The sequence below is a fragment of the Marmota monax genome, unplaced genomic scaffold (genome assembly GCF_021218885.2).
Source record: "Marmota monax isolate L192 unplaced genomic scaffold, Marmota_monax_Labrador192_F-V1.1 WCK01_AAM20220418_F8-fsc00078, whole genome shotgun sequence".
In the NCBI taxonomy this organism is placed as follows: Eukaryota; Metazoa; Chordata; class Mammalia; order Rodentia; family Sciuridae; genus Marmota; species Marmota monax.
The window spans coordinates 4,194,765-4,217,645 of NW_026694865.1; the positions used below are offsets into that span (position 1 = coordinate 4,194,765).

A 22,881-nucleotide genomic window follows, 5' to 3' on the forward strand; every position below is an offset into this window, starting at 1 on the left:
AATAAAACCGGAGAGCACGAGAAATGTGCTGTCCCTCTCCTTTCTGAAAGGACCCACTCTTTCCCTTGAGAGGGTCCCCTTTTCCCTTTTCCTTCCTTTAAACGTATGCCTGTTTCTCTGAGTGACGTGTCTGGAATCCTTCTGACTTGACTGCAAGGATCAGGGTGTGAAGGGGGGTCCTGGTACTGCCTCAGTTTCCTGGAAGCCTCCAGCCCTGTAACAACCTTTTTTTTTTAAGTAGTAGGGATTGACCCCAGGGGTGCTCTACCTCTGACCTACATCCCAGCCCCTTTTCATTTTGAGTCAGGGTCTCACTAAGTTGCCCAAGTTGGCTCAAACTTGTAATCCTCCTGCCTCAGCCTCTCAAGACCCCAAGATCACAGGCGTGGGCCACTGTGACTGGCTTAAGCCTTTTCTTAGAATTAATTTTTGAAGCTTGTCTCTCCAGCTGGATTGTGAACTCCCTAAAGGTAGGCACTTGCATACCCCTAGCATCTTTGCAGCTTCTCTTGCACCTTGCATAATGGCTTGTACATAATAGGTGCTCAAAAAACACGTTTCATTTAGAGTCTCCCCAAAGTGAGTAAATAATCCCAACAGATAGGCTTCAACTTGAAGTTACTGTTCAGTTCTTCAGGTCACTGGGCTAAATTCAAGATGTGTACGTGGCTGTGTTCCTCTTAGAGCCTTGAGAGGAGAATCTATTTTCTTCCGTCCTCAGACTTCCAGAAACTCTTTGCATTCACTAGCTCATGGTCCTTTCCTCTTTCCAAATACCTCTTCCTTTCTGATGTCACCCTCCTGCTTCCCTCTTAAAAGGACCATTGTGATTACAGTGGCTCCTTCTGGATAATTCAAGATAATCTCCCATCTCAAGATTCTTAATCCCATTTACAAAGTCCTTTTACCATGTAAGATCATTCTCACAGGTTTTGGGGATGGGGCATGGACATTTTCCTTTGGGGACCATTAGTCTGTCTACCATACCCTCTGGCCTCCTATACAGAAATAATGACTAGTCATAACTTAGTGTGGTCTTTAGGTTCTTTTTGTAAAATTGCTGTATTGCATATACTGTTTGTGATCTGCTTTTTACCCTTCCACTATTCTGTATAGGAAATAAATATTTCCTTTACATATTCTTCAAAATCATGCATTTTAATATCTTTATAGTATTTAATCCATTGATTTATTATAACCTGTTTAAAAATGCTATTATTAGAATTTAGGCATTTTGAAATTATTGGCTGGTTGTTGTGATTAACATATATCTACATAAATCTTTGTAATCATAATAAATTTTTAAAAGTGGTTCTTCTTATTAAATTTTGCATTTCCTGATACCAAAAATAAGTACTATGTAAATGTTATTGAAATGAGTCATTTTACGGAAAGTTTCTTCAGAGGTCAGGAAAGCTAACCTGTTTTTTTGCAACGGAGAAAACAGAAGATCAGAGAAAGGGATAAGTTCAAGGTGATACAGCAAAAAAAAAAAAAAAAAAAAGCGAGATTTGACTACCCGAAACTTCAGCGTGATGACAAGCACTGCAAAAAACTTCAAATGACAGGGTTTGGCATCCGAGCACCAGAGGCAGGGCAAGCCACAGTTTGGCAGGCCATGGAGACAGCATGTGTGGTTGGGGGACTGGTTACATGAAACCCAGGGGTCAACTGGTTGAGCAACTGAGAAAATTTATTGAGGCTAAAGAGAATTAAGTTCCTTACTTGTTGGAAAAGTGGGAGGTTGTTGTTGTTGTTGTTTTCCTTCAGCTTAATTTTAAAGCCAAAATTTTTAAGTGTGGAAAAAGTGAAGTGTAAAAGAAACAGGTATATTGGATTAGAATGGGAGATATTGGCAGAGACTCATGGTTCTAAAATATATTCACTGATACAGAATCACTCTAGGTGCATACATGCATGTGTGTTTGTATTGGATATATGGACATTGTATGCATATGTGTGTGTATCTACCCAACTGTATATATGCATTGTACATATATAATTCATGTGTGTTCTAGCTCTGTCCACTGAGAGGTCCCACAAATAATGACACCCCAGTAGCCATGACAGCATCAGGGCCCCAAACTTAATACCCTCCCCTGCTGAGGAAATCAGGGATTCTGAGTTGATCCTGGGTCTGGGGCAGATAAAATGAAAACTGAACCTGGAGCATCTCATGGTGCCAGAAGTAAGAAACTGCTCAAAGAATAATGTCTGTGTCAAAGACACAAGAGCCACTTTGAAGGGGCTTCTAGTGGTCACATCTGAGACAACTTGGGCACCAAAATAATGAAAATTTCAAAATACAACCTATTAAGTAACATAGAAACCCGTGGGTTCATACTGATATTAGCACAGAAGCGCGTGTGCGCACACACACACACACACACACAAAGGTGGACAAGGAAAACTTCCTTGCAGAGAAGAGAAAACTATTGCCAGCATTGGGAAGTTGATCCAGGAGAAAGGTGGTCATGAGCCCTCAGTTTTGTGGGTAGAATCTGATGAAAAATGAGACATTGGGGTCTCGGAATATTTTCCCACAAAATGTTATTATTCGGTTACAAGGGAGTAAAGAGTGATTTTATTTTGGGAAAACATGGCAGACAGGTGTGTGGTGGGGACAGAGACAGAGACAAAGAGTGACCACACAGATGACGATGTACAACGTGTAGCTTTATATACAATAAGCTTCCATGTATATTGGATGTATGGACAGGTGTATGCATATGTGTACGCAAATTGATTCCATAAATCAACCTTTGCATTATCATCCAGTTAAAAGGGGCAAAAGCTGTGATCAGGCAATAAAGACAGGTAAAAAGCCCAACGGAGTGGCCCGCGGCGGGACAGAGCTTCCAATCACTCCTGCAAGGTAGGCGGGCCTGCAACCCACCGAAGAAGAGGAGCACCGGCGTGCTGAGAGGCAGAGCCGCCCCCCACCCCCCGCGCCTGCCAGGTAGGCGGAACTGTGACCACCGACAGAAAAGGCCCAGTGGCCCGCAGAGGGACAGAGCTTCCAATCACTCCTGCAAGGTAGGCGGGCCTGCGACCCACCGGCAGAAGAGGAGCAGCGGCCTGCTGAGAGGCAGAGCCGCCCCCTCCCCCTGCACCGACAAGGTAGAGGGAACTGTGACCACCCACAGAGCAGGCCCAGCGGCCTGCTGAGGGGCAGAGCCCCCACCCCTCGCGCCTGCCAGGTAGGCGGAACTGTGACCACCGACAGAAAAGGCCCAGTGGCCCGCAGCGGGACAGAGCTTCCAATCACTCCTGCAAGGTAGGCGGGCCCGCGACCCACCGGCAGAAGAGGAGCAGCGGCCTGCTGAGAGGCAGTGTCGACCCCTCCCCCTGTGCCGGCAAGTTAGACGGAACTGTGACCACCCACAGAACAGGCCCAGCGGCCTGCTGAGGGGCAGAGCCGCCCCCCACCCCCCGCGCCTGCAAGGTAGACGGAACTGTGACCACCATCAGAACAGGCCAGACCTGCAACCGACAGACAGAACAGGCCCAGCGGCCTGAGGAAGGGTAGAGCCGCCCCGCCCCCCGCACCTGCAAGGTAGGCGGACCTGTGACCCACTGGCAGAACAGCCCCAGAGGCCTGCAGAGGGGCAGTGCCGCTGCCTGCGCCTGCAAAGTAGGCAGAACTGCGACCACCGACAGAACAAGCCTAGCGGCCCGCAGAGGGACAGAGCCACAGCCCGCGCCTGCAAGGTAGGCAGACCTGCTACCGACCGGCAGAGCAGGCCCAGTGGCCTGCCGGCGTGGTAGGCACATTGCCCCAATTGGAGGAGGGGTAGAGCCGCCGCCTGCGCCTGTGAGGGAGACTTTGCAACTATACAAGACCAATATAAATATATAGGGGGAAAATTCAATAGCACAACAGTTTCACCAAGTAGAAAGTAACGCGAACAGTATGAAGAGACAAGGAAAGAAAGGACCACAAGCAATGCAGGTCAACTCAACGTTAGAAGAGGTAATGGCTGCAGCAGATGGAATGTCAGATAAAGAATTCAGGATATACATGCTTCAGATGATCTGGAGTCTCAAGGAAGACATCAGACAGCAAAATCAGACAATGAAAGATCACTTCAACAATGAATTACATAAACAAATCCAAGAAGCAAAAGATCAACTATACAGGGAGATAGAGGTTATAAAAAACAAACAAACAGAAATCCTAGAAATGCAGGAAGCAATAAACCAACTTAAAAACTCAATTGAGAATACTACCAGCAGAGTAGAACACTTAGAAGACAGAACATCAGACAATGAAGACAAAGTATTTCAACTTGAAAAGAACATAGACAGCTCAGCAAGACTGTTAAGAAACCATGAGCAGAACATCCAAGAAATATGGGATAACATCAAGAGACCAAATTTAAGAGTCATTGGGATATAGGAAGGGACAGAGTTTCAAACCAAAGGAATGAGCAATCTATTCAATGAAATAATACGAGAAAACTTCCCAGACTTGAAGAATGAGACAGAATCCCAAATCCTAGAAGCCTACAGGACGCTGAATGTGCAAAATCATAAGAGACCCACACCTAGACACATTATAATGAAGATGCCCAACATACAGAATAAGGAGAGAATTTTAAAAGCTACAAGAGAAAGGAAGCAGATCACATTTAGGGGTAAGCCAATCAGGATAACAGCTGATCTTTCAACACAGACTCTGAAAGCTAGAAGATCCTGGAATAACATATTTCAAACACTGAAAGAAAATGGGTTCCAACCAAGAATTGTGTTTCCAGCGAAATTAAGCTTCAGGATGGAAGATGAAATTAAAACCTTCCACGATAAACAAAAGTTAAAAGAATTTGCAGCTAGAAAACCATCTCTTCAAAACATCCTTGGCAAAACATTACAGGAAGAGGAAATGGAAAATAACAATGAAAACCAACAGTGGGAGGTAGGACAGTAAAGGGGGGGAAAATAATCAAAGAGGAAAACAAACCATGTTTAGTAACATAAATAAACAAATATGGCTGGAAGAACAACCCATATCTCAATAATAACCCTAAATGTTAATGGCTTAAACTCACCAATCAAGAGACACAGGCTAGTAGAATGGATCACAAAACAAGACCCAACAATATGCTGCCTACAGGAGACGCATTTGATAGGAAAAGACATACATAGGCTGAAGGTGAAAGGTTGGGAAAAATCATATCACTCATATGGACTTCGGAAACAAGCAGGAGTGTCCATACTCATATCAAATAAAATAGATTTCAAGCCAAAGTTAATCAAAAGGGATAAAGAGGGACACTACATACTGCTTAAGGGAACCATACACCAACAAGACATAACAATCATAAATATATATGCCCCAAACAATGGTGCAGCTATGTTCATCAAACAAACTCTTCTCAAGTTCAAGAGTCTAATAGACCACCATACAATAATCATGGGAGACTTCAACACACCTCTCTCGCCACTGGACAGATCTTCCAAACAAAAGTTGAATAAGGAAACTATAGAACTCAGTAACACAATTAATAACCTAGACTTAATTGACATATATAGAATATACCACCCAACATCAAGCAGTTACACTTTTTTCTCAGCAGCACATGGATCCTTCTCAAAAATAGATCATATATTATGTCACAGGGAAACTCTTAGACAATACAAAGGAGTAGAGATAATACCATGCATCCTATCTGATCATAATGGAATGGAACTTAAAATCAATGATAAAAGAAGGAAGGAAAAAGAATACATCACTTGGAGAATGAACAATAGGTTACTGAATGATCAGTGGGTTATAGAAGACATCAAGGAGGAAATTAAAAAATTCTTAGAGATTAATGAAAACACTGACACAACATATCGGAATCTATGGGACACATTGAAAGCAGTTCTAAGAGGAAAATTCATTGCTTGGAGTTCATTCCTTAAAAAAAGAAAAAACCAACAAATAAATGATCTCATACTTCATCTCAAAATCCTAGAAAAAGAAGAGCAAAACAACAGCAAAAGAAGTAGAAGGCAAGAAATAATTAAAATCAGAGCTGAAATTAATGAAATCGAAACAAAAGAAACAATTGAAAAAATTGACAAAACTAAAAGTTGGTTCTTTGAAAAAATAAACAAAATCGACAGACCCTTAGCCATGCTAGCGAAGAGAAGAAGAGAGAGAACTCAAATTACTAGCATACGGGATGAAAAAGGCAATATCACAACAGACACCTCAGATATACAGAAGATAATCAAAAATTATTTTGAATCCTTATACTCCAATAAATTAGAAGATAGTGAAGGCATCGATAAATTTCTTAAGTCATATGATCTGCCCAGATTGAGTCAGGAGGATATAGACAACCTAAACAGACCAATATCAATTGAGGAAATAGAAGAAACCATCAAAAGACTACCAACTAAGAAAAGCTCAGGACCGGATGGGTACACAGCAGAGTTTTACAAAACCTTTAAAGAGGAACTAATACCAATACTTTTCAAGCTACTTCAGGAAATAGAAAAAGAGGGAGAACTTCCAAATTCATTCTACGAGGCCAACATCACCCTGATACCTAAACCAGACAAAGACACTTCAAAGAAAGAAAACTACAGACCAATATCTCTAATGAACCTAGATGCAAAAATCCTCAATAAAATTCTGGCGAATCGGATACAAAAACATAACAAAAAAATTGTGCACCATGATCAAGTAGGATTCATCCCTGGGATGCAAGGCTGGTTCAATATACGGAAATCAATAAATGTTATTCACCACATCAATAGACTTAAAAATAAGAACCATATGATCATCTCGATAGATGCGGAAAAAGCATTCGACAAAGTACAGCATCCCTTTATGTTCAAAACTCTAGAAAAACTAGGGATAACAGGAACATACCTCAATATTGTAAAAGCAATCTATGCTAAGCCTCAGGCTAGCATCATTCTGAATGGAGAAAAACTGAAGGCATTCCCTCTAAAATCTGGAACAAGACAGGGATGCCCTCTCTCTCCACTTCTGTTCAACATAGTTCTCGAAACACTGGCCAGAGCAATTAGACAAAGAAATTAAAGGCATCAAAATAGGAAAAGAAGAACTTAAATTATCACTATTTGCAGATGACATGATTCTATACCTAGCAGACCCAAAAGGGTCTACAAAGAAACTATTAGAGCTAATAAATGAATTCAGCAAAGTGGCAGGATATAAAATCAACACGCATAAATCAAAGGCATTCCTGTATATCAGCGACAAATCCTCTGAAATGGAAATGAGGACAACCACTCCATTCACAATATCTTCAAAAAAAATAAAATACTTGGGAATCAACCTAACAAAAGAGGTGAAAGACTTATACAATGAAAACTACAGAACCCTAAAGAGAGAAATAGAAGAAGATATTAGAAGATGGAAAAATATACCCTGTTCATGGATAGGCAGAACTAACATCATCAAAATGGCGATATTACCAAAAGTTCTCTATAGGTTTAATGCAATGCCAATCAAAATCCCAATGGCATTTCTTGTAGAAATAGAGAAAGCAATCATGAAATTCATATGGAAAAATAAAAGACCCAGAATAGCAAAAACAATGCTAAGCAGGAAGTGTGAATCAGGCGGTATAGCGATACCTGACTTCAAACTATACTACAGAGCAATAGTAACAAAAACAGCATGGTACTGGTACCAAAACAGGCAGGTGGACCAATGGTACAGAATAGAGGACACAGAAACCAATCCACCAAACTACAACTACCTTATATTTGATAAAGGGGCTAAAAGCATGCAATGGAGGAAGGATAGCATCTTCAACAAATGGTGCTGGGAAAACTGGAAATCCATATGCAACAAAATGAAACTGAATCCCTTTCTCTCGCCATGCACAAAAGTTAATTCAAAATGGATCAAGGAGCTTGATATCAAATCAGAGACACGCCTTCTGATAGAAGAAAAAGTTGGCTACGATCTACATACTGTGGGGTCGGGCTCCAAATTCCTCAATAGGACACCCATAGCACAAAAGTTAATAACTAGAATCAACAAATGGGATTTACTCAAACTAAAAAGTTTTTTCTCAGCAAAAGAAACAATAAGAGAGGTAAATAGAGAGCCTACATCCTGGGAACAAATCTTTACTCCTCACACTTCAGATAGAGCCCTAATATCCAGAGTATACAAAGAACTCAAAAAATTAGACAATAAGAGAACAAACAACCCAATCAACAAATGGGCCAAGGACCTGAACAGACACTTCTCAGAGGAGGACATACAATTAATCAACAAGTACATGAAAAAATGCTCACCATCTCTAGCAGTCAGAGAAATGCAAATCAAAACCACCCTAAGATACCATCTCACTCCAGTTAGATTGGCAGCCATCATGAAGTCAAACAACAACAAGTGCTGGCGAGGATGTGGGGAAAAGGGTACACTTGTACATTGCTGGTGGGACTGCAAATTGGTGCAGCCAATTTGGAAAGCAGTAGGGAGATTTCTTGGAAAGCTGGGAATGGAGCCACCATTTGACCCAGCTATTCCCCTTCTCGGTCTATTCCCTAAAGACCTAAAAAGAGCATGCTACAGGGACACTGCTACATCGATGTTCATAGCAGCACAATTCACAATAGCAAGACTGTGGAACCAACCTAGATGCCCTTCAATAGATGAATGGATTAAAAAAATGTGGCATTTATACACAATGGAGTATTACTCTGCATTAAAAAATGACAAAATCATAGAATTTACAGGGAAATGGATGGCATTAGAGCAGATTATGCTAAGTGAAGCTAGCCAATCCCTAAAAAACAAATGCCAAATGTCTTCTTTGATATAAGGAGAGTAACTAAGAACAGAGTAGGGTCGAAGAGCATGAGAAGAAGATTAACATTAAACAGGGATGAGAGGTGGGAGGGAAAGGGAGAGAGAAGGGAAATTGCATGGAAATGGAAGGAGACCCTCAGAGTTATACAAAAGTACATACAAGAGGAAGTGAGGGGAAAGGGAAAAATAATACAAGGGGGAAAAATGAATGCCAGTAGAGGGGGCAGAGAGAGAAAAGGGGAGGGGAGGGGAGGGGAGGGGGGATAGTAGAGGATAGGAAAGGCAGCAGAACACAACAGACACTAGTATGGCAATATGTAAATCAATGGATGTGTAACTGATGTAATTCTGCAATCTGTATATGGGGTAAAAATGGGAGCTCATAACCCACTTGAATCAAAGTGTGAAATATGATATATCAAGAACTATGTAATGTTTTGAACAGCCAACAATAAAAAATTTAAAAAAAAAAAGCCCAACGAACATGAAAAGAGATGCATCATCAGTAATAAGTAATGGAAGAAAAGCTGAGTAAAACAAGGTAACATTTTTTCAAAGATCCGTTAAACAAGCAACAGAGAGGCTGATAATGGGCCGCTCTCTTCTTAGGCAGCACAAGGCAACCCAGTTGGAAAAGAAATTAAGGTGCTTTCTGGGGTGATGTCACTTGTAAAATGGCTAGAGAATATGCCTATGACTTGCAAGTAATCTATCATACACAGAGAATAAGCATACTTTCCTTGCTGATGTAGAAACACCCAGTGATGTAGTGGCCACTGGGCACTTCTCCCCATTTTCTATGGATAATAGTAACACAAATGATCACATGTTCAAGTATTAATGGGCAGGGGCAAGGAGAGGTCACGGTATGATGAAATCAGAGAACCTTGGGTTAATATTCCCCATCCCATTCATCCACCCAATACCGACCGGCAGCAATCCCATCCCGCAGCTGCTAGCACACCTCCTTTGTTCACTCATTCATTCAACAAACATTTATTGATCATCTACTTTGCTCCACAGTAGAGGTAAGTGCTGAGCATTTAATGGAGATATCGTAGTACCTGCCTCAGGAAAGCTTACCAACTACAAAGGGAGATGGATAGTAACCAGATAATCCTATACACGAGTTTGAAATTGCAACCGAGATAAAGGATAGGAAAGGGGTGCACGATGGTCTGAGAGCCCATAGCAGGGGGTTGACTCTTTCAGGGAGTCAGGAAAGGCATCTCTGAGCTGGAATACCACGGATGGGAATGCAAGCCAATTAGATCATGAAGAGGCAAGAACATTTCAGACAGAAGGACAGCACATGTCAAGGCCCTGTGGAAGAGGGCTTATGATGAACAGGAGAGAATGAGAGGGACGCAGGGGGAGTTAGGGTGGGACAGGCTGGCCAGGAACACAGGGCCAGCCCAGGGAAGGGAGGGAACTTTCTCCCAGAAGTCCCAATGGGTGGTTGGTCAGGGAAGGACTAGGACTCAGGGTGGAGCAGATCCTTCTCATTGCTGTGTGCAGGTCTCCCTGTGTCACACTCAAATCAACAAGTCACCAGTCGCCATAGCTCATTTTCCCTGCTACACTAGGAGCCACCAAGTTCATTCTTCCTTGTTCGTGTGGGAGGGCAGCCTCCCTGCTTCTCCTCCGCCTGCTTTCCTGCCACCCAGCGCTTTCTCCAGGCAGCGGGGTCCGTGTCCTCCCTCGCCCCAGGTGGGTTTCTGAGGGCCCTTGTCTGTCCTTTCCCCTGTCAACACGTGGGCCTGAGTGCAGAATGTAAAACCAACACAAGGCCTGGGAAGGCAAATGGAAAATGGTTATTGAACAAGCTGAGAACTGCCAAGACCATAAACTCTCGCTTTGAAGCCATCATCTGAAATGGAGAATCATAACACTGAGAATAATGAATATAAAACAACTAAGTATATTTACAATACTCGGCGGCCAGAGGAGACGGAGAGAGGGAGGCTAGAAGGCTATTTCATTCTCCAGACCGAGGGCGGGACACCCAACAAGAAAAGAGGAGGAACTGAACTGAATTGTGAAGAGGTCGTGAGTCTAAACATTGCAATTTTGGAGGAAAAACAAAAAGCAAAGCAAAGAAAAAAGATTGAAAAGTATTTATCCAGCTGGGCGCCGTGGCACACGCCTGCGATCCCAGCGGCTTGGGAGGCTGAGGCAGGAGGATCCTGAGTTCAAAGCCAGCCTCAGCAACTTAGGGAGGCCCTAAGCAACTCAGTGAGACCCTGCCTCTAAGTAAAATATAAAAAAGGGCTGGGGATGTGGCTCAGTGGGTAAGCGCCCCTGGGTCCAATCCTTGATACCAAAACCAAAAACAAAATAAAAAAAGGAAAAGTATTTATCCAGAATATTACACATCAGAGCCACGTGTGCATGAAGAATGTTGCAAACGTAATCTTGAGGAAAGTAAATGCATGCTGTGGAATGATCGCACAGGGATGTCACGATCCTAACATGTTTAAAAACATGCAAAATGAAGCTGGATTATTTCTGGGTACATCCATGTGCAGCAAAAGAGTAAAGATATGGAAAGGAATCAAACTCCCAAGTAGAGGACTGAAGCTTCTACAGTGCTCGGGGATCAGGGAGGGCTGGTGTCCATCAAGCAGAGCGCTCGACCACAGGAGGCCTGGACATTACTTTATTTCTTAAGCAGGAAGGGGCACCTGATATTGATCATAAAGTTATTTAGACCTTTTTGTATTTTTGAAATATCTCCCAATACATTTTGTAAATGAAAAAATCGTTAATCCAAGTTGCTGGTGAACTAATGATAAGAAAAGAAGTGGAAACAAGGACTCTTGACTCCTTTCTAATGATTATGAAAAGAACAGAATATAATAGGTTCAATCCCTGGTTGGCATGAAGTAGTTTTACGGTAACAGACTTAATGCTAGTGGACAGATCTGCGGGCCCAATCACAGAGCTATGCAGGGTGAGTGCAGTCATTTAAACTCCAGCTGTACCCAAACGAGATTAACCTTGTCCCTGTTTCTAGACATTAAATCTGATCTCACCTGGCGGACATGCACCGCACAGACGCAGATTTATAGTCAGCTCACCAGTGCACAGCGAGCCCCCTCATATTGTCCCTTGCATGGAGGTCTGGGGTGGTGAAGAATTTTAGTATTTTATGTGACATCAGTTCAACTTACCTGCTGTTCCAAGGTGCTTGGATCAATAAAAGTCACCAGATCTACAGAAAAGTGACCAATCACATTTCGCGTCTTGCAGGCCTCTCCAATTTGGAGACACAAAGAACTGAGAACTTGGGGATCCACGGAGGTCTGAGGCATGGTAGTCCCAGAGGAGATGAAGGGGCTTTCGGAATGGAGCTGGTCTCCCGTTGACAGCAACCTAATTTCTCCATTGGGCTCTATCAGCATGTCCACCGTCAGGTTGGTGATGCTATCTGCAGGTGGGAAGGCCTCGATCACGCCCCCTGGTGGGAAGATGGGAGCAGATGAAAAGACACGTTCTCAGGGATTGCAGGAGGAGATGACCTAGGCTTGGACAGTTGGACATGGGCTCAGATCCTGTCCTAGCCAGCTCTTGAGAGACTTTAGGCAAGTAGCTTCGTCTCAACTTCTTTTTCTTCATCTGTAAAATGGGCATAATGAGACCTACCTTGCCAGGTTGTTGGGAGTCTTAGACAAACTGTATCTATGGTATTCAGCCCAATGCTTGGCTTATAATAAATAGGGCATGAAGAATGGCAGTTTTGATTCTGATCACATCAATGAAGACACTGTACTTCAAACAAGAGATGCTTTCCTTACATGTCTAAAATTGGGCTAGGGATATCCCCCCAAAATGGCAAGTTTCAAAGGAAAACTGTTTCAGAGGGTACACATTCTAGCCCCAACTTATCCATTTGGTTGGTCCCAGATGTTCTTTTCTTCAAATGAAGCCTGCTAGTGTGAGCTGAATGGGAATACAGTTGCTGAGGATTTGGCAAGGTACATGCAAGAAGACAACACCAGCCAGATGTGGCCATGCCTGTAATCCCAGCATCTTGGGAGGCTGAGGCATGCGATCATGAGTTCAAAGCCAGCCTCAGCAAAAGTGAGGCCCTAAGCAACTCTGTAAGACCCTGTCTATAAATAAAATACAAAATAGGGCTGAGGATGTGGTTCAGTGGTCGAGTGCCCCTGGGTTCAATCCCTAGTACCTCCCCCCAAAAACCCACCAAAATCTACAAAAACAAAACATTGAGTGGGTCCCTGATTCAGTTAACTTGTATCAGCTATATTTTGCAAGATAGTGCCTCTGTGGAAACATATTGTCCTTTATTACTTACAAGACAGCTTTATCTTTTTTATTTCAAAGAAATTATCTTCTCAGCATCATGACCACAACCTGTTCATTGTTAATTTTTCCTTTCAAAGCAATTAATCCCTCTTTTTTAAAAAAAAAAAAGAAAGAAAGAATTTATTTTCTTTGATGTAATCCCATCATGATGTGGAAATCAAAACTGTGCCACATTTTGTAGCCACAAGCTCCCTTGAGAGGAAAGAAGTAGAATAAAACAGGAAATAGTGGGAGAGGGTGACCTTAGAGTCAGGGAGCATGGGATGCCCCTATCCGTCAGAGAGCATTCACACAGGACTTGCTGAATGCACCAGGCTCCAAGCCTGGCACAGCCTTCAAAAACACATTACTTACAAGAACCAGGTTCTAAGATGTACTAAAGTTGTAGGATCTAACTTTGTGTTCCCATTCACCACTTCTCGGTTGTGTGACTTTGCCCAAGTCATTCCTTGACTTTCTGAAACTCAGTTTCTTCATCTATAAAACTGGGTTAATGAAGTCTGTCCTTCCTCCCATCAATAAGCCCTGTGTTTACAATGTGGCTGAAGGGTAGGATAGAGATGAACAGGAGATGCACGGGAAGCTTAGCAACTGTATTCCCATGCAGCTCAGCTGAGATACCGGCTGGGGATTCACATAAATAGCTTCAAGGAAGGCTTTGTAGGCTGGCCTTGGAAGATCTGGAAATTTTCCAACACCCTGATTTGGATGGACCTGAAGATCTTCATGTTTTTCCCTCCTTCCTTAAAAAATCCCTTGTTCTTGATTTTTTAAAAAACATTTTATTTCTGTGGAAGGAAACTCATGTTCTTCCATTTAGGCCTGGGAATCAGTTTTTTAATTTTACTTTTCTGTGCATGGGTGCATGTGGAAATTTGTGGAATCCTAGACTTTTAGATCAGAGGATATTGGAGGTCACATAGCACCTCGGTTTTCTTATCAGATGGCTGCGTCCATTCTGTTGCTTAAATAGTCCATTCCCAGGGCATCAACATACCCTGTCCAGCCAGTGTATCCAACAATCCACAGCCCTGCCCATTCTGATGCTCTCTAATACCCTGAGCTAAGACATGTTCTTTAATAAATGTACCCACTGGCTGTGGCCAAGACTCCACAGCGATGTGGAGGTAGCCTTTTTTTTTTTTTTTGTACTTTATTTAGAGATAGTGTCTCACTGAGTGGCTTCGTACCTTACTTTTGCTGAGGCTGGCTTTGAACTCATGATGCTCCTGCCTTAGCCTCCTGAGCTGCTGGAATTACAGGCATGTGCCACCTCACTCTGCCAGAGGTAGCCTTTTAAGGACTCTTCTACGAGTTAGCAGAGTGATTTGGGGTGAGTTAATCTTTTTACCTTGGGTTCCTCCTCTATCAGATGAGTTTACAATGTTTATCCACTTCATATGGATGTTAGGAGGATCAAATAAGTTAATATACGCATATGTAGGATAGTGCCTGGCATGTAATAAGTACCACAAGTGCTTAGTGTGTCGTCATACCATGCTCTGATGGCTCATGTGCTGTTCCTGCCGCTGTCATTGAACATAATATTATCATCTTATCCTATATGTTAGTGCTAATGTACTGTTCTTATCATTGTCACTTGACAGTGAGTGGAAAGATCCCCTCTGTGGCCTGTTCCACTAACCCTGTCTTGCGGTTCTTGTGGGAATGCATACGTACCTACATTGCAACTCCAAGAGAACAAGGCCTTGTGTGACCAGGCCCTGTGTGGTCCCCCAGGGACCTCTGGGACTGGGATTAGTATCATCTGTCCCATTTACTCCCTCAGCTGAGCCTCCTATGTCCTTAGAAAGTTAGGATGAGGAGGGAGGAGGGTGAAAGGAAGGGGAAACTAGCACTGATTGGAGACCTGTGGCAGACACTTTCATATCTCTAGTTCGTTGAGTCCTCCCAACAACCTTGTGCAGCAGGTAAGCCAGGATCCGGGGCCTCCGAGGGCCTAAGAACCTTGCTTAAGGCCACAGATGAGATCCAAAGCCCACCCCTCAGGAGAGGTCTGGTGTTAAAAAAGACCCAGAATCTTGAGATACACATGCCATGCTTGGTAGGCTCAGTTCCTATTTACTGAAGAGGCTGGGTGCAAGATAAATATTTAGGCAACACTTAAAAGAAAAAGTCAGCTGCAGGAGCACTTTTCTAAACCAATACAGGCCATGCAAAGTATCTACACAGGCCCTGGTTGACTCCAAACTAGAACCCAAGGCTGTGTGGACTGCTCCTCAATGGAAACTTTCAAGTCTTATTTACCTTGACTGAGAAATGTTTGGAGGAATTTCCTCCACGTCGGGAACCGTTTCTCATTGACTGGCTGTGCGTGCTGTGCTAAAATGCCCGCCAGCTCCTCAGAGATCTTCACCAAAGCTGGCTCCTGCAGAAACAAATTAAATAGAACCACAAGCAATTTTACTACAGAAATGAAAACTGCTTGTGGAGTGATTAAAAACCAGGCCTCCAACAGGCAAAAAAAAATGTGGTTACTGTTTACCCAGAGTCAGAAAGCCATTTTGAAAATTTTCTCTATTTTTCCGGGCATTTCAGTTTTCATATTTCAAAGTGATTTGCCCCCCCTAAAAATTGCTGCTAATTGTGCCTGTTGTCTACAAAAGGCCCCCTTTGGTCTGGGTGTCAGGAAACCCAGGTTTTGGACTCACTGCAGCCTGACCAGCAGAGTATCCTTGGGCAATGGACCTCCCCACTCTGGGCCTTAGTTTGCCATTTTGAAAAATGTGGAGCTAACTAGCTTGTCCCTGAGATTTTTCAGACTGGGATGGTTTTTGTTCTGTGGCCCTTAGAAATAATGGAGTTGGTGAGATCTTTCTTTCGGTCTTCCATTTCTTTAATCTGTGTCCTCCCTGTTTATTGATAGATGTCTGCATCCAACGACTCTGTCACCAAAGCCTATACTATGGGCTGATGCTATAAAGGTGGGATTTTAGGTGGGTAGGTAGGAAAAGTGAGGGGAAGAGAAGCATTGGGACCAGGCTCCACCTGTCTGAAATCCTCCCAGGTCAGTCTCATTGGTCTAGCGGTAAGGCCGACCTCATATCAGTGAAACACCTAAAGACTACAGAGCCCCTGTCCAAATGAAACAGTAGGAAAGTCTCTGGTGAACAAGAAGTCTGTCTTTCAGATATGAACAGCCTTGGTTTGCCAAGGCAATTTCTTTCTTGGACATCATCAATTATAATTCTTTTCCCTAAGAATTTTCAAATAGAAGCCACATTTCAGATGCCACTTTTACCAGAAGTGGGGCAGGGCACTGGACACAGCCCATATGATGGATAGTATTTATATTCAAAATATGGTACAAAGATGAGACAAAGCTCAGACATGGCAGGGGAACTTGTAAATTTAAGAGTGATGGCTCAGCCGGGTGGGTGCAGTGGCGCACGCCTGTAATCCCAGCAGCTCCAGAGGCTGAGGCAGGAGGATCGCAAGTTCAAAGTCAGCCTCAGCAACTTAGTGAGGCCCTGACTCTAAATAAAATGTGAAAAAGGGCTGAGGATGTGGCTCAGTGGTTCAACGCCCCTGGGTTCAATCCCCAATACTATAAAAAAGAAAAAAAGACTCCATTGTCTAAGAGTGATGGCTCAGTCACCTGCAGTAATCAACTTTGGGGGTGGCGCTGGGTGGAGTCTCAGAAATCATCTGTATGCTCATTTACTTCGGATTTCCCTAAACATTTAAAAGTGATTTTCCTCTGTCTCCCCCACTTTCTCAACTCCTTGGACTATCTGGTTGATTCTGGGTCCAATGCTTGCTGAAAATCCACAGCAGAAGACAAGCATCTGAGTATACGCTAGGCAGGTCCAAATAATCTGATAATTTCTGAAATGTTCAGAAAGTCCTGGTGGGGTTCTTATTAGCTTAGTGAGTGAGTGACATACCAAACAGAAATGCAGAGCACACTACCCACCCCCGCTGCAGGATGACCGAGGACTGTCAAGAAGGTCTGGGGAGTCATCAGGCTCACTGCAGGCCAGGAAAATCACCGTCAAAGCCAAGGGCCTTTTTCTTTCTTTTGTACCCTATATACATTTGCACTGATGTTCACAGCAAATTAAAGTCATCTTTTTTTTTTTTTTAATGCTTCTTTCTGTTAGAATCATTCTACTCTGTTGAGGAAGACTGACTCTCTCATTCACAAAGTGCCCCAGAGCTGGGGCAAGGAAGCAGGACTATACATTCCTGCCCTGCTCTGGAAACCTGGGTGTCAGGGAAGGAAGCCTTCCAGCCCAAGCCCTGACCCAGGAAGTGGAGATTTCATTTTTTTGTTCTACCTTCAGGTAAGGGCTATTTCTGTCCCATTTCTGAAGGGTGTGAAACCCAGTTATAGGCCATGTGGCCACACATGTACTACAGATAAAAGTATATATTAGGGGGTTATTGGGCGGGCGGATGGGCAGCAGGGGAGATGGAGAGGAAGCAGTGAAGGAGCAGGTGGAAGTCCTTCTAGAAGATCAAGTGCAAACTCCTCAGCAGGACACCTGGAGAAGGCCCTCTGTGATATGGCCTCTGCTCCAATGTAGCCTCACCTCTCTCCTCCCCAGTTCCCAGTCTCCCCCAAACTGCCTTCCTTGTCTTCCTCCTCTTCCTCCCCAGGTGACTCCTCAGTCTTTCTGAGGGTCCAGTCACACCTCCCCCATTGGGCTTTCTTTGCTGCTTCTGTTGGAGGTCTCTTCTCCCTGTCTTCCAGCTCTGTGGGACTTCAAAGTGGCAAAGACACTGGCTTTGAGCTCAGTTCTGCAGTGTCCAGAGTAGGGAACATTAAATGTTTGTGGAATGAATCATGGTTGTGGTAAACACAGGGACATAGTCCTTAACAGCTGAAGTTACAGAGCAAGAAAAGATGTGACACGTCTCCCCTGGCTGCCCCCTCACTGCCCAGGAACCACCTGAGGGGATGGCTGCTCACAAGCCACCGGTTCTTCCGGGGTGGATTTTATGGGATTCCCTGCCTCTGAGGGGCATCAGGAAGATAAATGAGGTGACATTTATGAAGTGTCACCTCAGATGCAACATGCTATGGGAAGGCCAGTAATTAACTCTAGGGCTGCTGCTGGTATGAGGCATCAGGACGTGGTTCCGGCTGCCACCACTGCCTCTGCTCACGAAGTCCCCCATTCTGCTGTGACACTTGATGTTGGCGCGTGCACAAAGCCACAGCAAGGGGGCAAATTTCTTAGAGGCAAGTCTGCTGCAGGAATCTGGAGGATGTGACATGTCCCGTCATGAGATGTACACAGCTGAAGGCACTGGCGGGGAGTGTTCAATGGGGGACATTGGGGCACTTGGTGGCCACTTGGGGCCATGATTAACTCTCTGAGAAGACGGCATGGGGAGGAGTAATGGGGGCTGGCGGGGCTGGTATTAACTGTTTAATTTATTTCTTTATTTTGAAAGCATCTGATAGCAAATAAAAGGATTTTACAAAAGAATTGCCTTAGTACCCATAAAAGAGAATTGTTCCTTCACTTCTACAAAATAATGATGATGATGATGACAATGAAGATAATAGAGTAGGACCTGCAGTCCGCACATTCAAGAAGGGACAGCAAAATGACTTTCTGCCTAAGAGCTTCATTTTATTTTATCCTCACCCTCAAAACAACTCCCAAAGCCAATTTCTGCTGGGGAGCTCAGATCCAGGCACAGAAGATGCATCACAGCAAGATCCCAAAGGCCACGAGGCCCACGTCAGGTGCGTGTCTCAGTTTTGGGGGTTGTTTCTATTCTCTGGAGATTATCATTTATGTAGTTCAAACGCAAAGAGCACAATTCTCTAAAACAATGCTTTCAAGGGAAGATAGGCAGCTATTGAGCCTCATTCTGTTCAGAACAAACACAAGTGTGTGCGCGCACACACACACACACACACACACACACTTGCCAGACCCCTCCCACACCATGTCAACTATCAGAACAGTATTCACACAGTACTTTACTCTTGTCACAGACTCCGATTCATGAACTCACTTGGCCCTTAAGGCAACACCCTGAGGTAGGCCAGCATGGTATTGTCACCTCTCTGCAAATGAGAGGCACCTACAGTGAGGAGGTTTTGGTAAAGTCGCACACTGAGTTGCCACATTCTGTTATCGAGTGGCTCCCGACAAATGATTGAAGACAAAAAAATAACAGTCCAGGGAGCCATTGCTGGCTTGCTTTCTTCCTTCCCTTGCCCCTCTCCCAAAGTGCATGTATGTTGAATGTGTGTTACAAGCCAGCATCAGGGAGCGTCTTCTGTATCTTACTAACTTGTGCAATGAATAGTTAGGACATTTCTTTTCAGTGAGTAATGTCAGGGTGATGGACAACCAAGTCAGTGTTTCTGAGGGCCTGTCACCCACATTGAACAGATCATTTAGAGACCTTGTGAATGATAACAAGATTGTGCTGAGAAGGGAATGCTCAGGAGCTTCTGGTATTTGTGGAGCTGATAACTCTAGGGTAGTTCCCAGTCAGGAAGAACTTCAGCCCATCTTTGCCATTGTACAGGCTTGCTCACACTTCACCTGGACCCACCTTTACCCCTCAGAGGGCATCAACAGTAGTCATGACCTTGAAAAGTCTCAAGATATCTACAGAGCCTCCCTCCACCTGACTGGAGCATCCTAGAGACTGTCCATTTTGCAGTGCTGGGGATTGAACCTAGGACCTCAGCTCGTGCTCGGCAAGCGTTCTACCACTGAGCCATACCCCCAGCACCGCATGCTGGAGACCTTTGTCCATTAATTATGGACCTTGCCTCTCAGTTCTCTCTCTTCAAGAAAATGTAGGACTGGGAGTCCTTGGCCAGTATGTGTGAGACCCGGCACTACCACACACACACACACACACACACACTCACACACACACAGTGTGAGTTTGAAGAGAGAGAATTTGATTGAAGGAAATTCAGGATATCTCTGGGGAAGCCACTAACATATTCAGTTTAATACTGCCTTCAATGACTAAAGTGACTTCAAACTCTAGAGAGTTAGCTCTTCCAACCAAGCAAATTCCAAATGTGCCCCCATCTCTCTGTCTCTCTCTCTCTCTCTCTCTCTGTGTGTGTGTGTGTGTGTGTATGTGTGTGTATGTATGTGTATTGGGGAGGATGAGAGACAGAAAGGGAGAAATACAAATTAGAATATTCTCAAAATCAGTCCCACCAAACTCACATTTTATTTTAGCAGATTCTTGAATTGTCAGTGGTGCATTAAGTAAAATACCCTCTTGGCAAATCACCTCCGTCTCCCACGTCAGACATTGTTGATAAGGTTTAAAAGAAAACCAAAGGGTGATTTTGACAACTCTCTCAATCAGGGCTGTTCCCTGCACCTGGAGTTAAAGCCCCTCCCTGTTTTCTATTCCTGGTTAAAACAGAAAAGGCCGGGGTGGGGGGTGGGGGAGAAAAACCAAGGAAATCATTTCTGAGTCTTTTGCCTAAGATCAAGTGTTGAAGGAAACCAAAGGACCTGCCTAGACGGTGCTGCTTTACAGACACTTCTGAAAACCCTGAACTGAAGAATGGAGAGTGGCATAGAGTCAAAAGGGCAAGACAATGACCTGAAAAACTAAGAAAGACTGTCAGCTTTGAAAGGGGCCATATGGACTATTGAGGACAAATGCTGCATGTAACAGGAGAGGGAAAGGGGCTTCGAAGTCCTGCAGAGAGACTGCAGGGGCGCCTGGCAGCTTGGACTCCTGGTGAGTGCTCTCCACTGCCCCCTGCCTCTTTCAGCGGGTAAAGCGTGGGGCACTGCAGAAGGTGCTCAGGATTTGAATCAGCTGGTGGCACAGAGGTGGAGAGAAGGAAGGGATTTCAAAATTGAAGGTGAATTTAGAAGGATGCTTTGAATAGGATACATTTTACCAATTCAGCCATTTTTTAAGTGAAATTACTGCTCTCACTTATTGAAAGTTTGCCATATGGCAGTCACGTGTCAAGGCAACCACATGCTATTTATTACCATACAGTCACTATATAAGATTAGATATCATCATTCCTATTTCCCTCCACACAGCAGGAAGTAGCAAAACTTGGGTTCAAATTCAAATGCTACGAGTGCAATGGAATCTGTACCTGTATCTGCCATTGATGGCCATAAAATGGTCAATCCGGGTCAGATAAGATCATCCACAGGTGATGCTAAATTTTCATTATTAAATTTATGAAAAAAAATGGTACAGTGGCCATTCTTGTTGGCTGCCCAGGATCTATGTCTCCTATTTCAGAGTAATGATACCCCAAACTCCCTTTCAGGGACTTCTCCTCCTCCATTCTTTGCTATGTAAGATTGATGGAGAAAGATTCTGCCCTTACCTCCAAGGTGAGCCCCTGACCAGCAATGCTGTGCCTTGATCACAAGGTCAGCTGTGGATAGACACATAATTCAGTGAGGCCAATCAAGTGTTAGGAAGTGCTTATTGGGGCCCTCTGAAAGAAGCTCTTCTGGGAATGCTACCAGGTGAGATGTTCTCTCTTCCTAGTGCCTTGACCAAGGACAAACTCCAGGAGCTACTGGCAGCTGTCTTGTCACTCTGAGGATAGCCACCTTTAGAATGGAGGCAACTATATGCACAGTGCAGAACAGAGAGGGAAAGTATCCGGGTTCATGGGGATGTCACTGCCATTGTGTTAAGCTTTGTCTGAAGTCAGAACAATCTTTGGGTTTTTAGATAGCTGAGATCATAATTTCTCCTTATTTATACAGCCATTTTGAGTTGGGTTTTCTGTTCCTCGAAGCTTCAGCATTTTGAACAGATACAAACAGGTGGACCATATGGTGTCCCCATAATCCATGATGGACACTTGAGGCCTGCAAATGCTCTGAGCACCCCACTGTTGTTCTGCAATCAGTGGTGAAGTTTCCACTGATCCCTTTCCATGAAGTTCATTAGAAATAGTCCCTCTTTAGAGTGCCAAAAATATGCTGAGAGGATGAAGAAAAAAACTGAAGATGTCTGCAGCAAGCCATAAACTACTTCCCACACCTACTTAAAGTTTAAGGACTGTTTTAATACTCCATGTTTAATTGTTAATTGAGAATTTAAAAATCAAAAATGCCAAGTTTGCCTTCGATGAGATGGAAAATTATGCTGCTGTAGAAGGTAACATAATGTAAAACAGCCAACATTACCAAGGCACACAAATGTTTTTGGTATGTAAAATTGCTTTGTAAAATATTTGCTCCATCTGCTGAAAGCGGCAAAGACAATTTTCCCTTGATAGCTAATGGCCCATTTCGGCTGGGTGGCAAGTGATTCGCTGCGGTGGCGGCTCTCATTAAACAGAATGGTGAAAATGCGGTATATAATTCCATACTTATGTAGCATTATCCACTCGCTGCTTCTCGAGGAGTCTGTCCCTCATTATCGAGGCCTCCACCTTGCACTGACACGCGGGCCTGGTAGTCGATTTCACTCGAGAAGCTTTTTGTCCAACTGAGGCACATATGTTGCGCTTCCATTCCAAAGCTCAGCGCAGCCGCTCCGCGCCGACCCACACGCCGAAAAGGCTCATTCCCCTGTAACTTTGCAGCGGTTTCTCTTCCCCCCTCTCCGCAGGCGGCCGGGGCATTCTTCCTGGGCTCTCTCTGTCGCGCTGCATGCTGGGGGTTTCAATAGATAAAGATTAAGCACTTCTTGAAATTCTTAATTGAACTTTGCACATACACAAACGCAGGGAAAGATTCCCCACCCCGGGGACAGAACTGCCCTCGTAAAGGGCTGACAAACATCGTCCTTGGTGCTCGGTG

At 44.0% G+C, this 22,881-nt stretch overlaps 1 protein-coding gene across 1 annotated transcript in view; it reads right to left on the reverse strand.

Annotated features, from left to right (window-relative positions):
- The window catches only part of Iqch (IQ motif containing H), a 136,236-nt gene that overhangs the window by 50,690 nt on the left and 62,665 nt on the right, over nucleotides 1-22,881 (reverse strand). The window contains exons 11-12 of the mRNA XM_046426689.2: nucleotides 15,386-15,506; nucleotides 11,962-12,248 (exon numbers count right to left, since the gene is read on the reverse strand). Of these exons, the coding sequence (XP_046282645.1) occupies nucleotides 11,962-12,248; nucleotides 15,386-15,506 (408 nt within the window). The remainder of the gene's footprint in view (nucleotides 1-11,961; nucleotides 12,249-15,385; nucleotides 15,507-22,881) is intronic.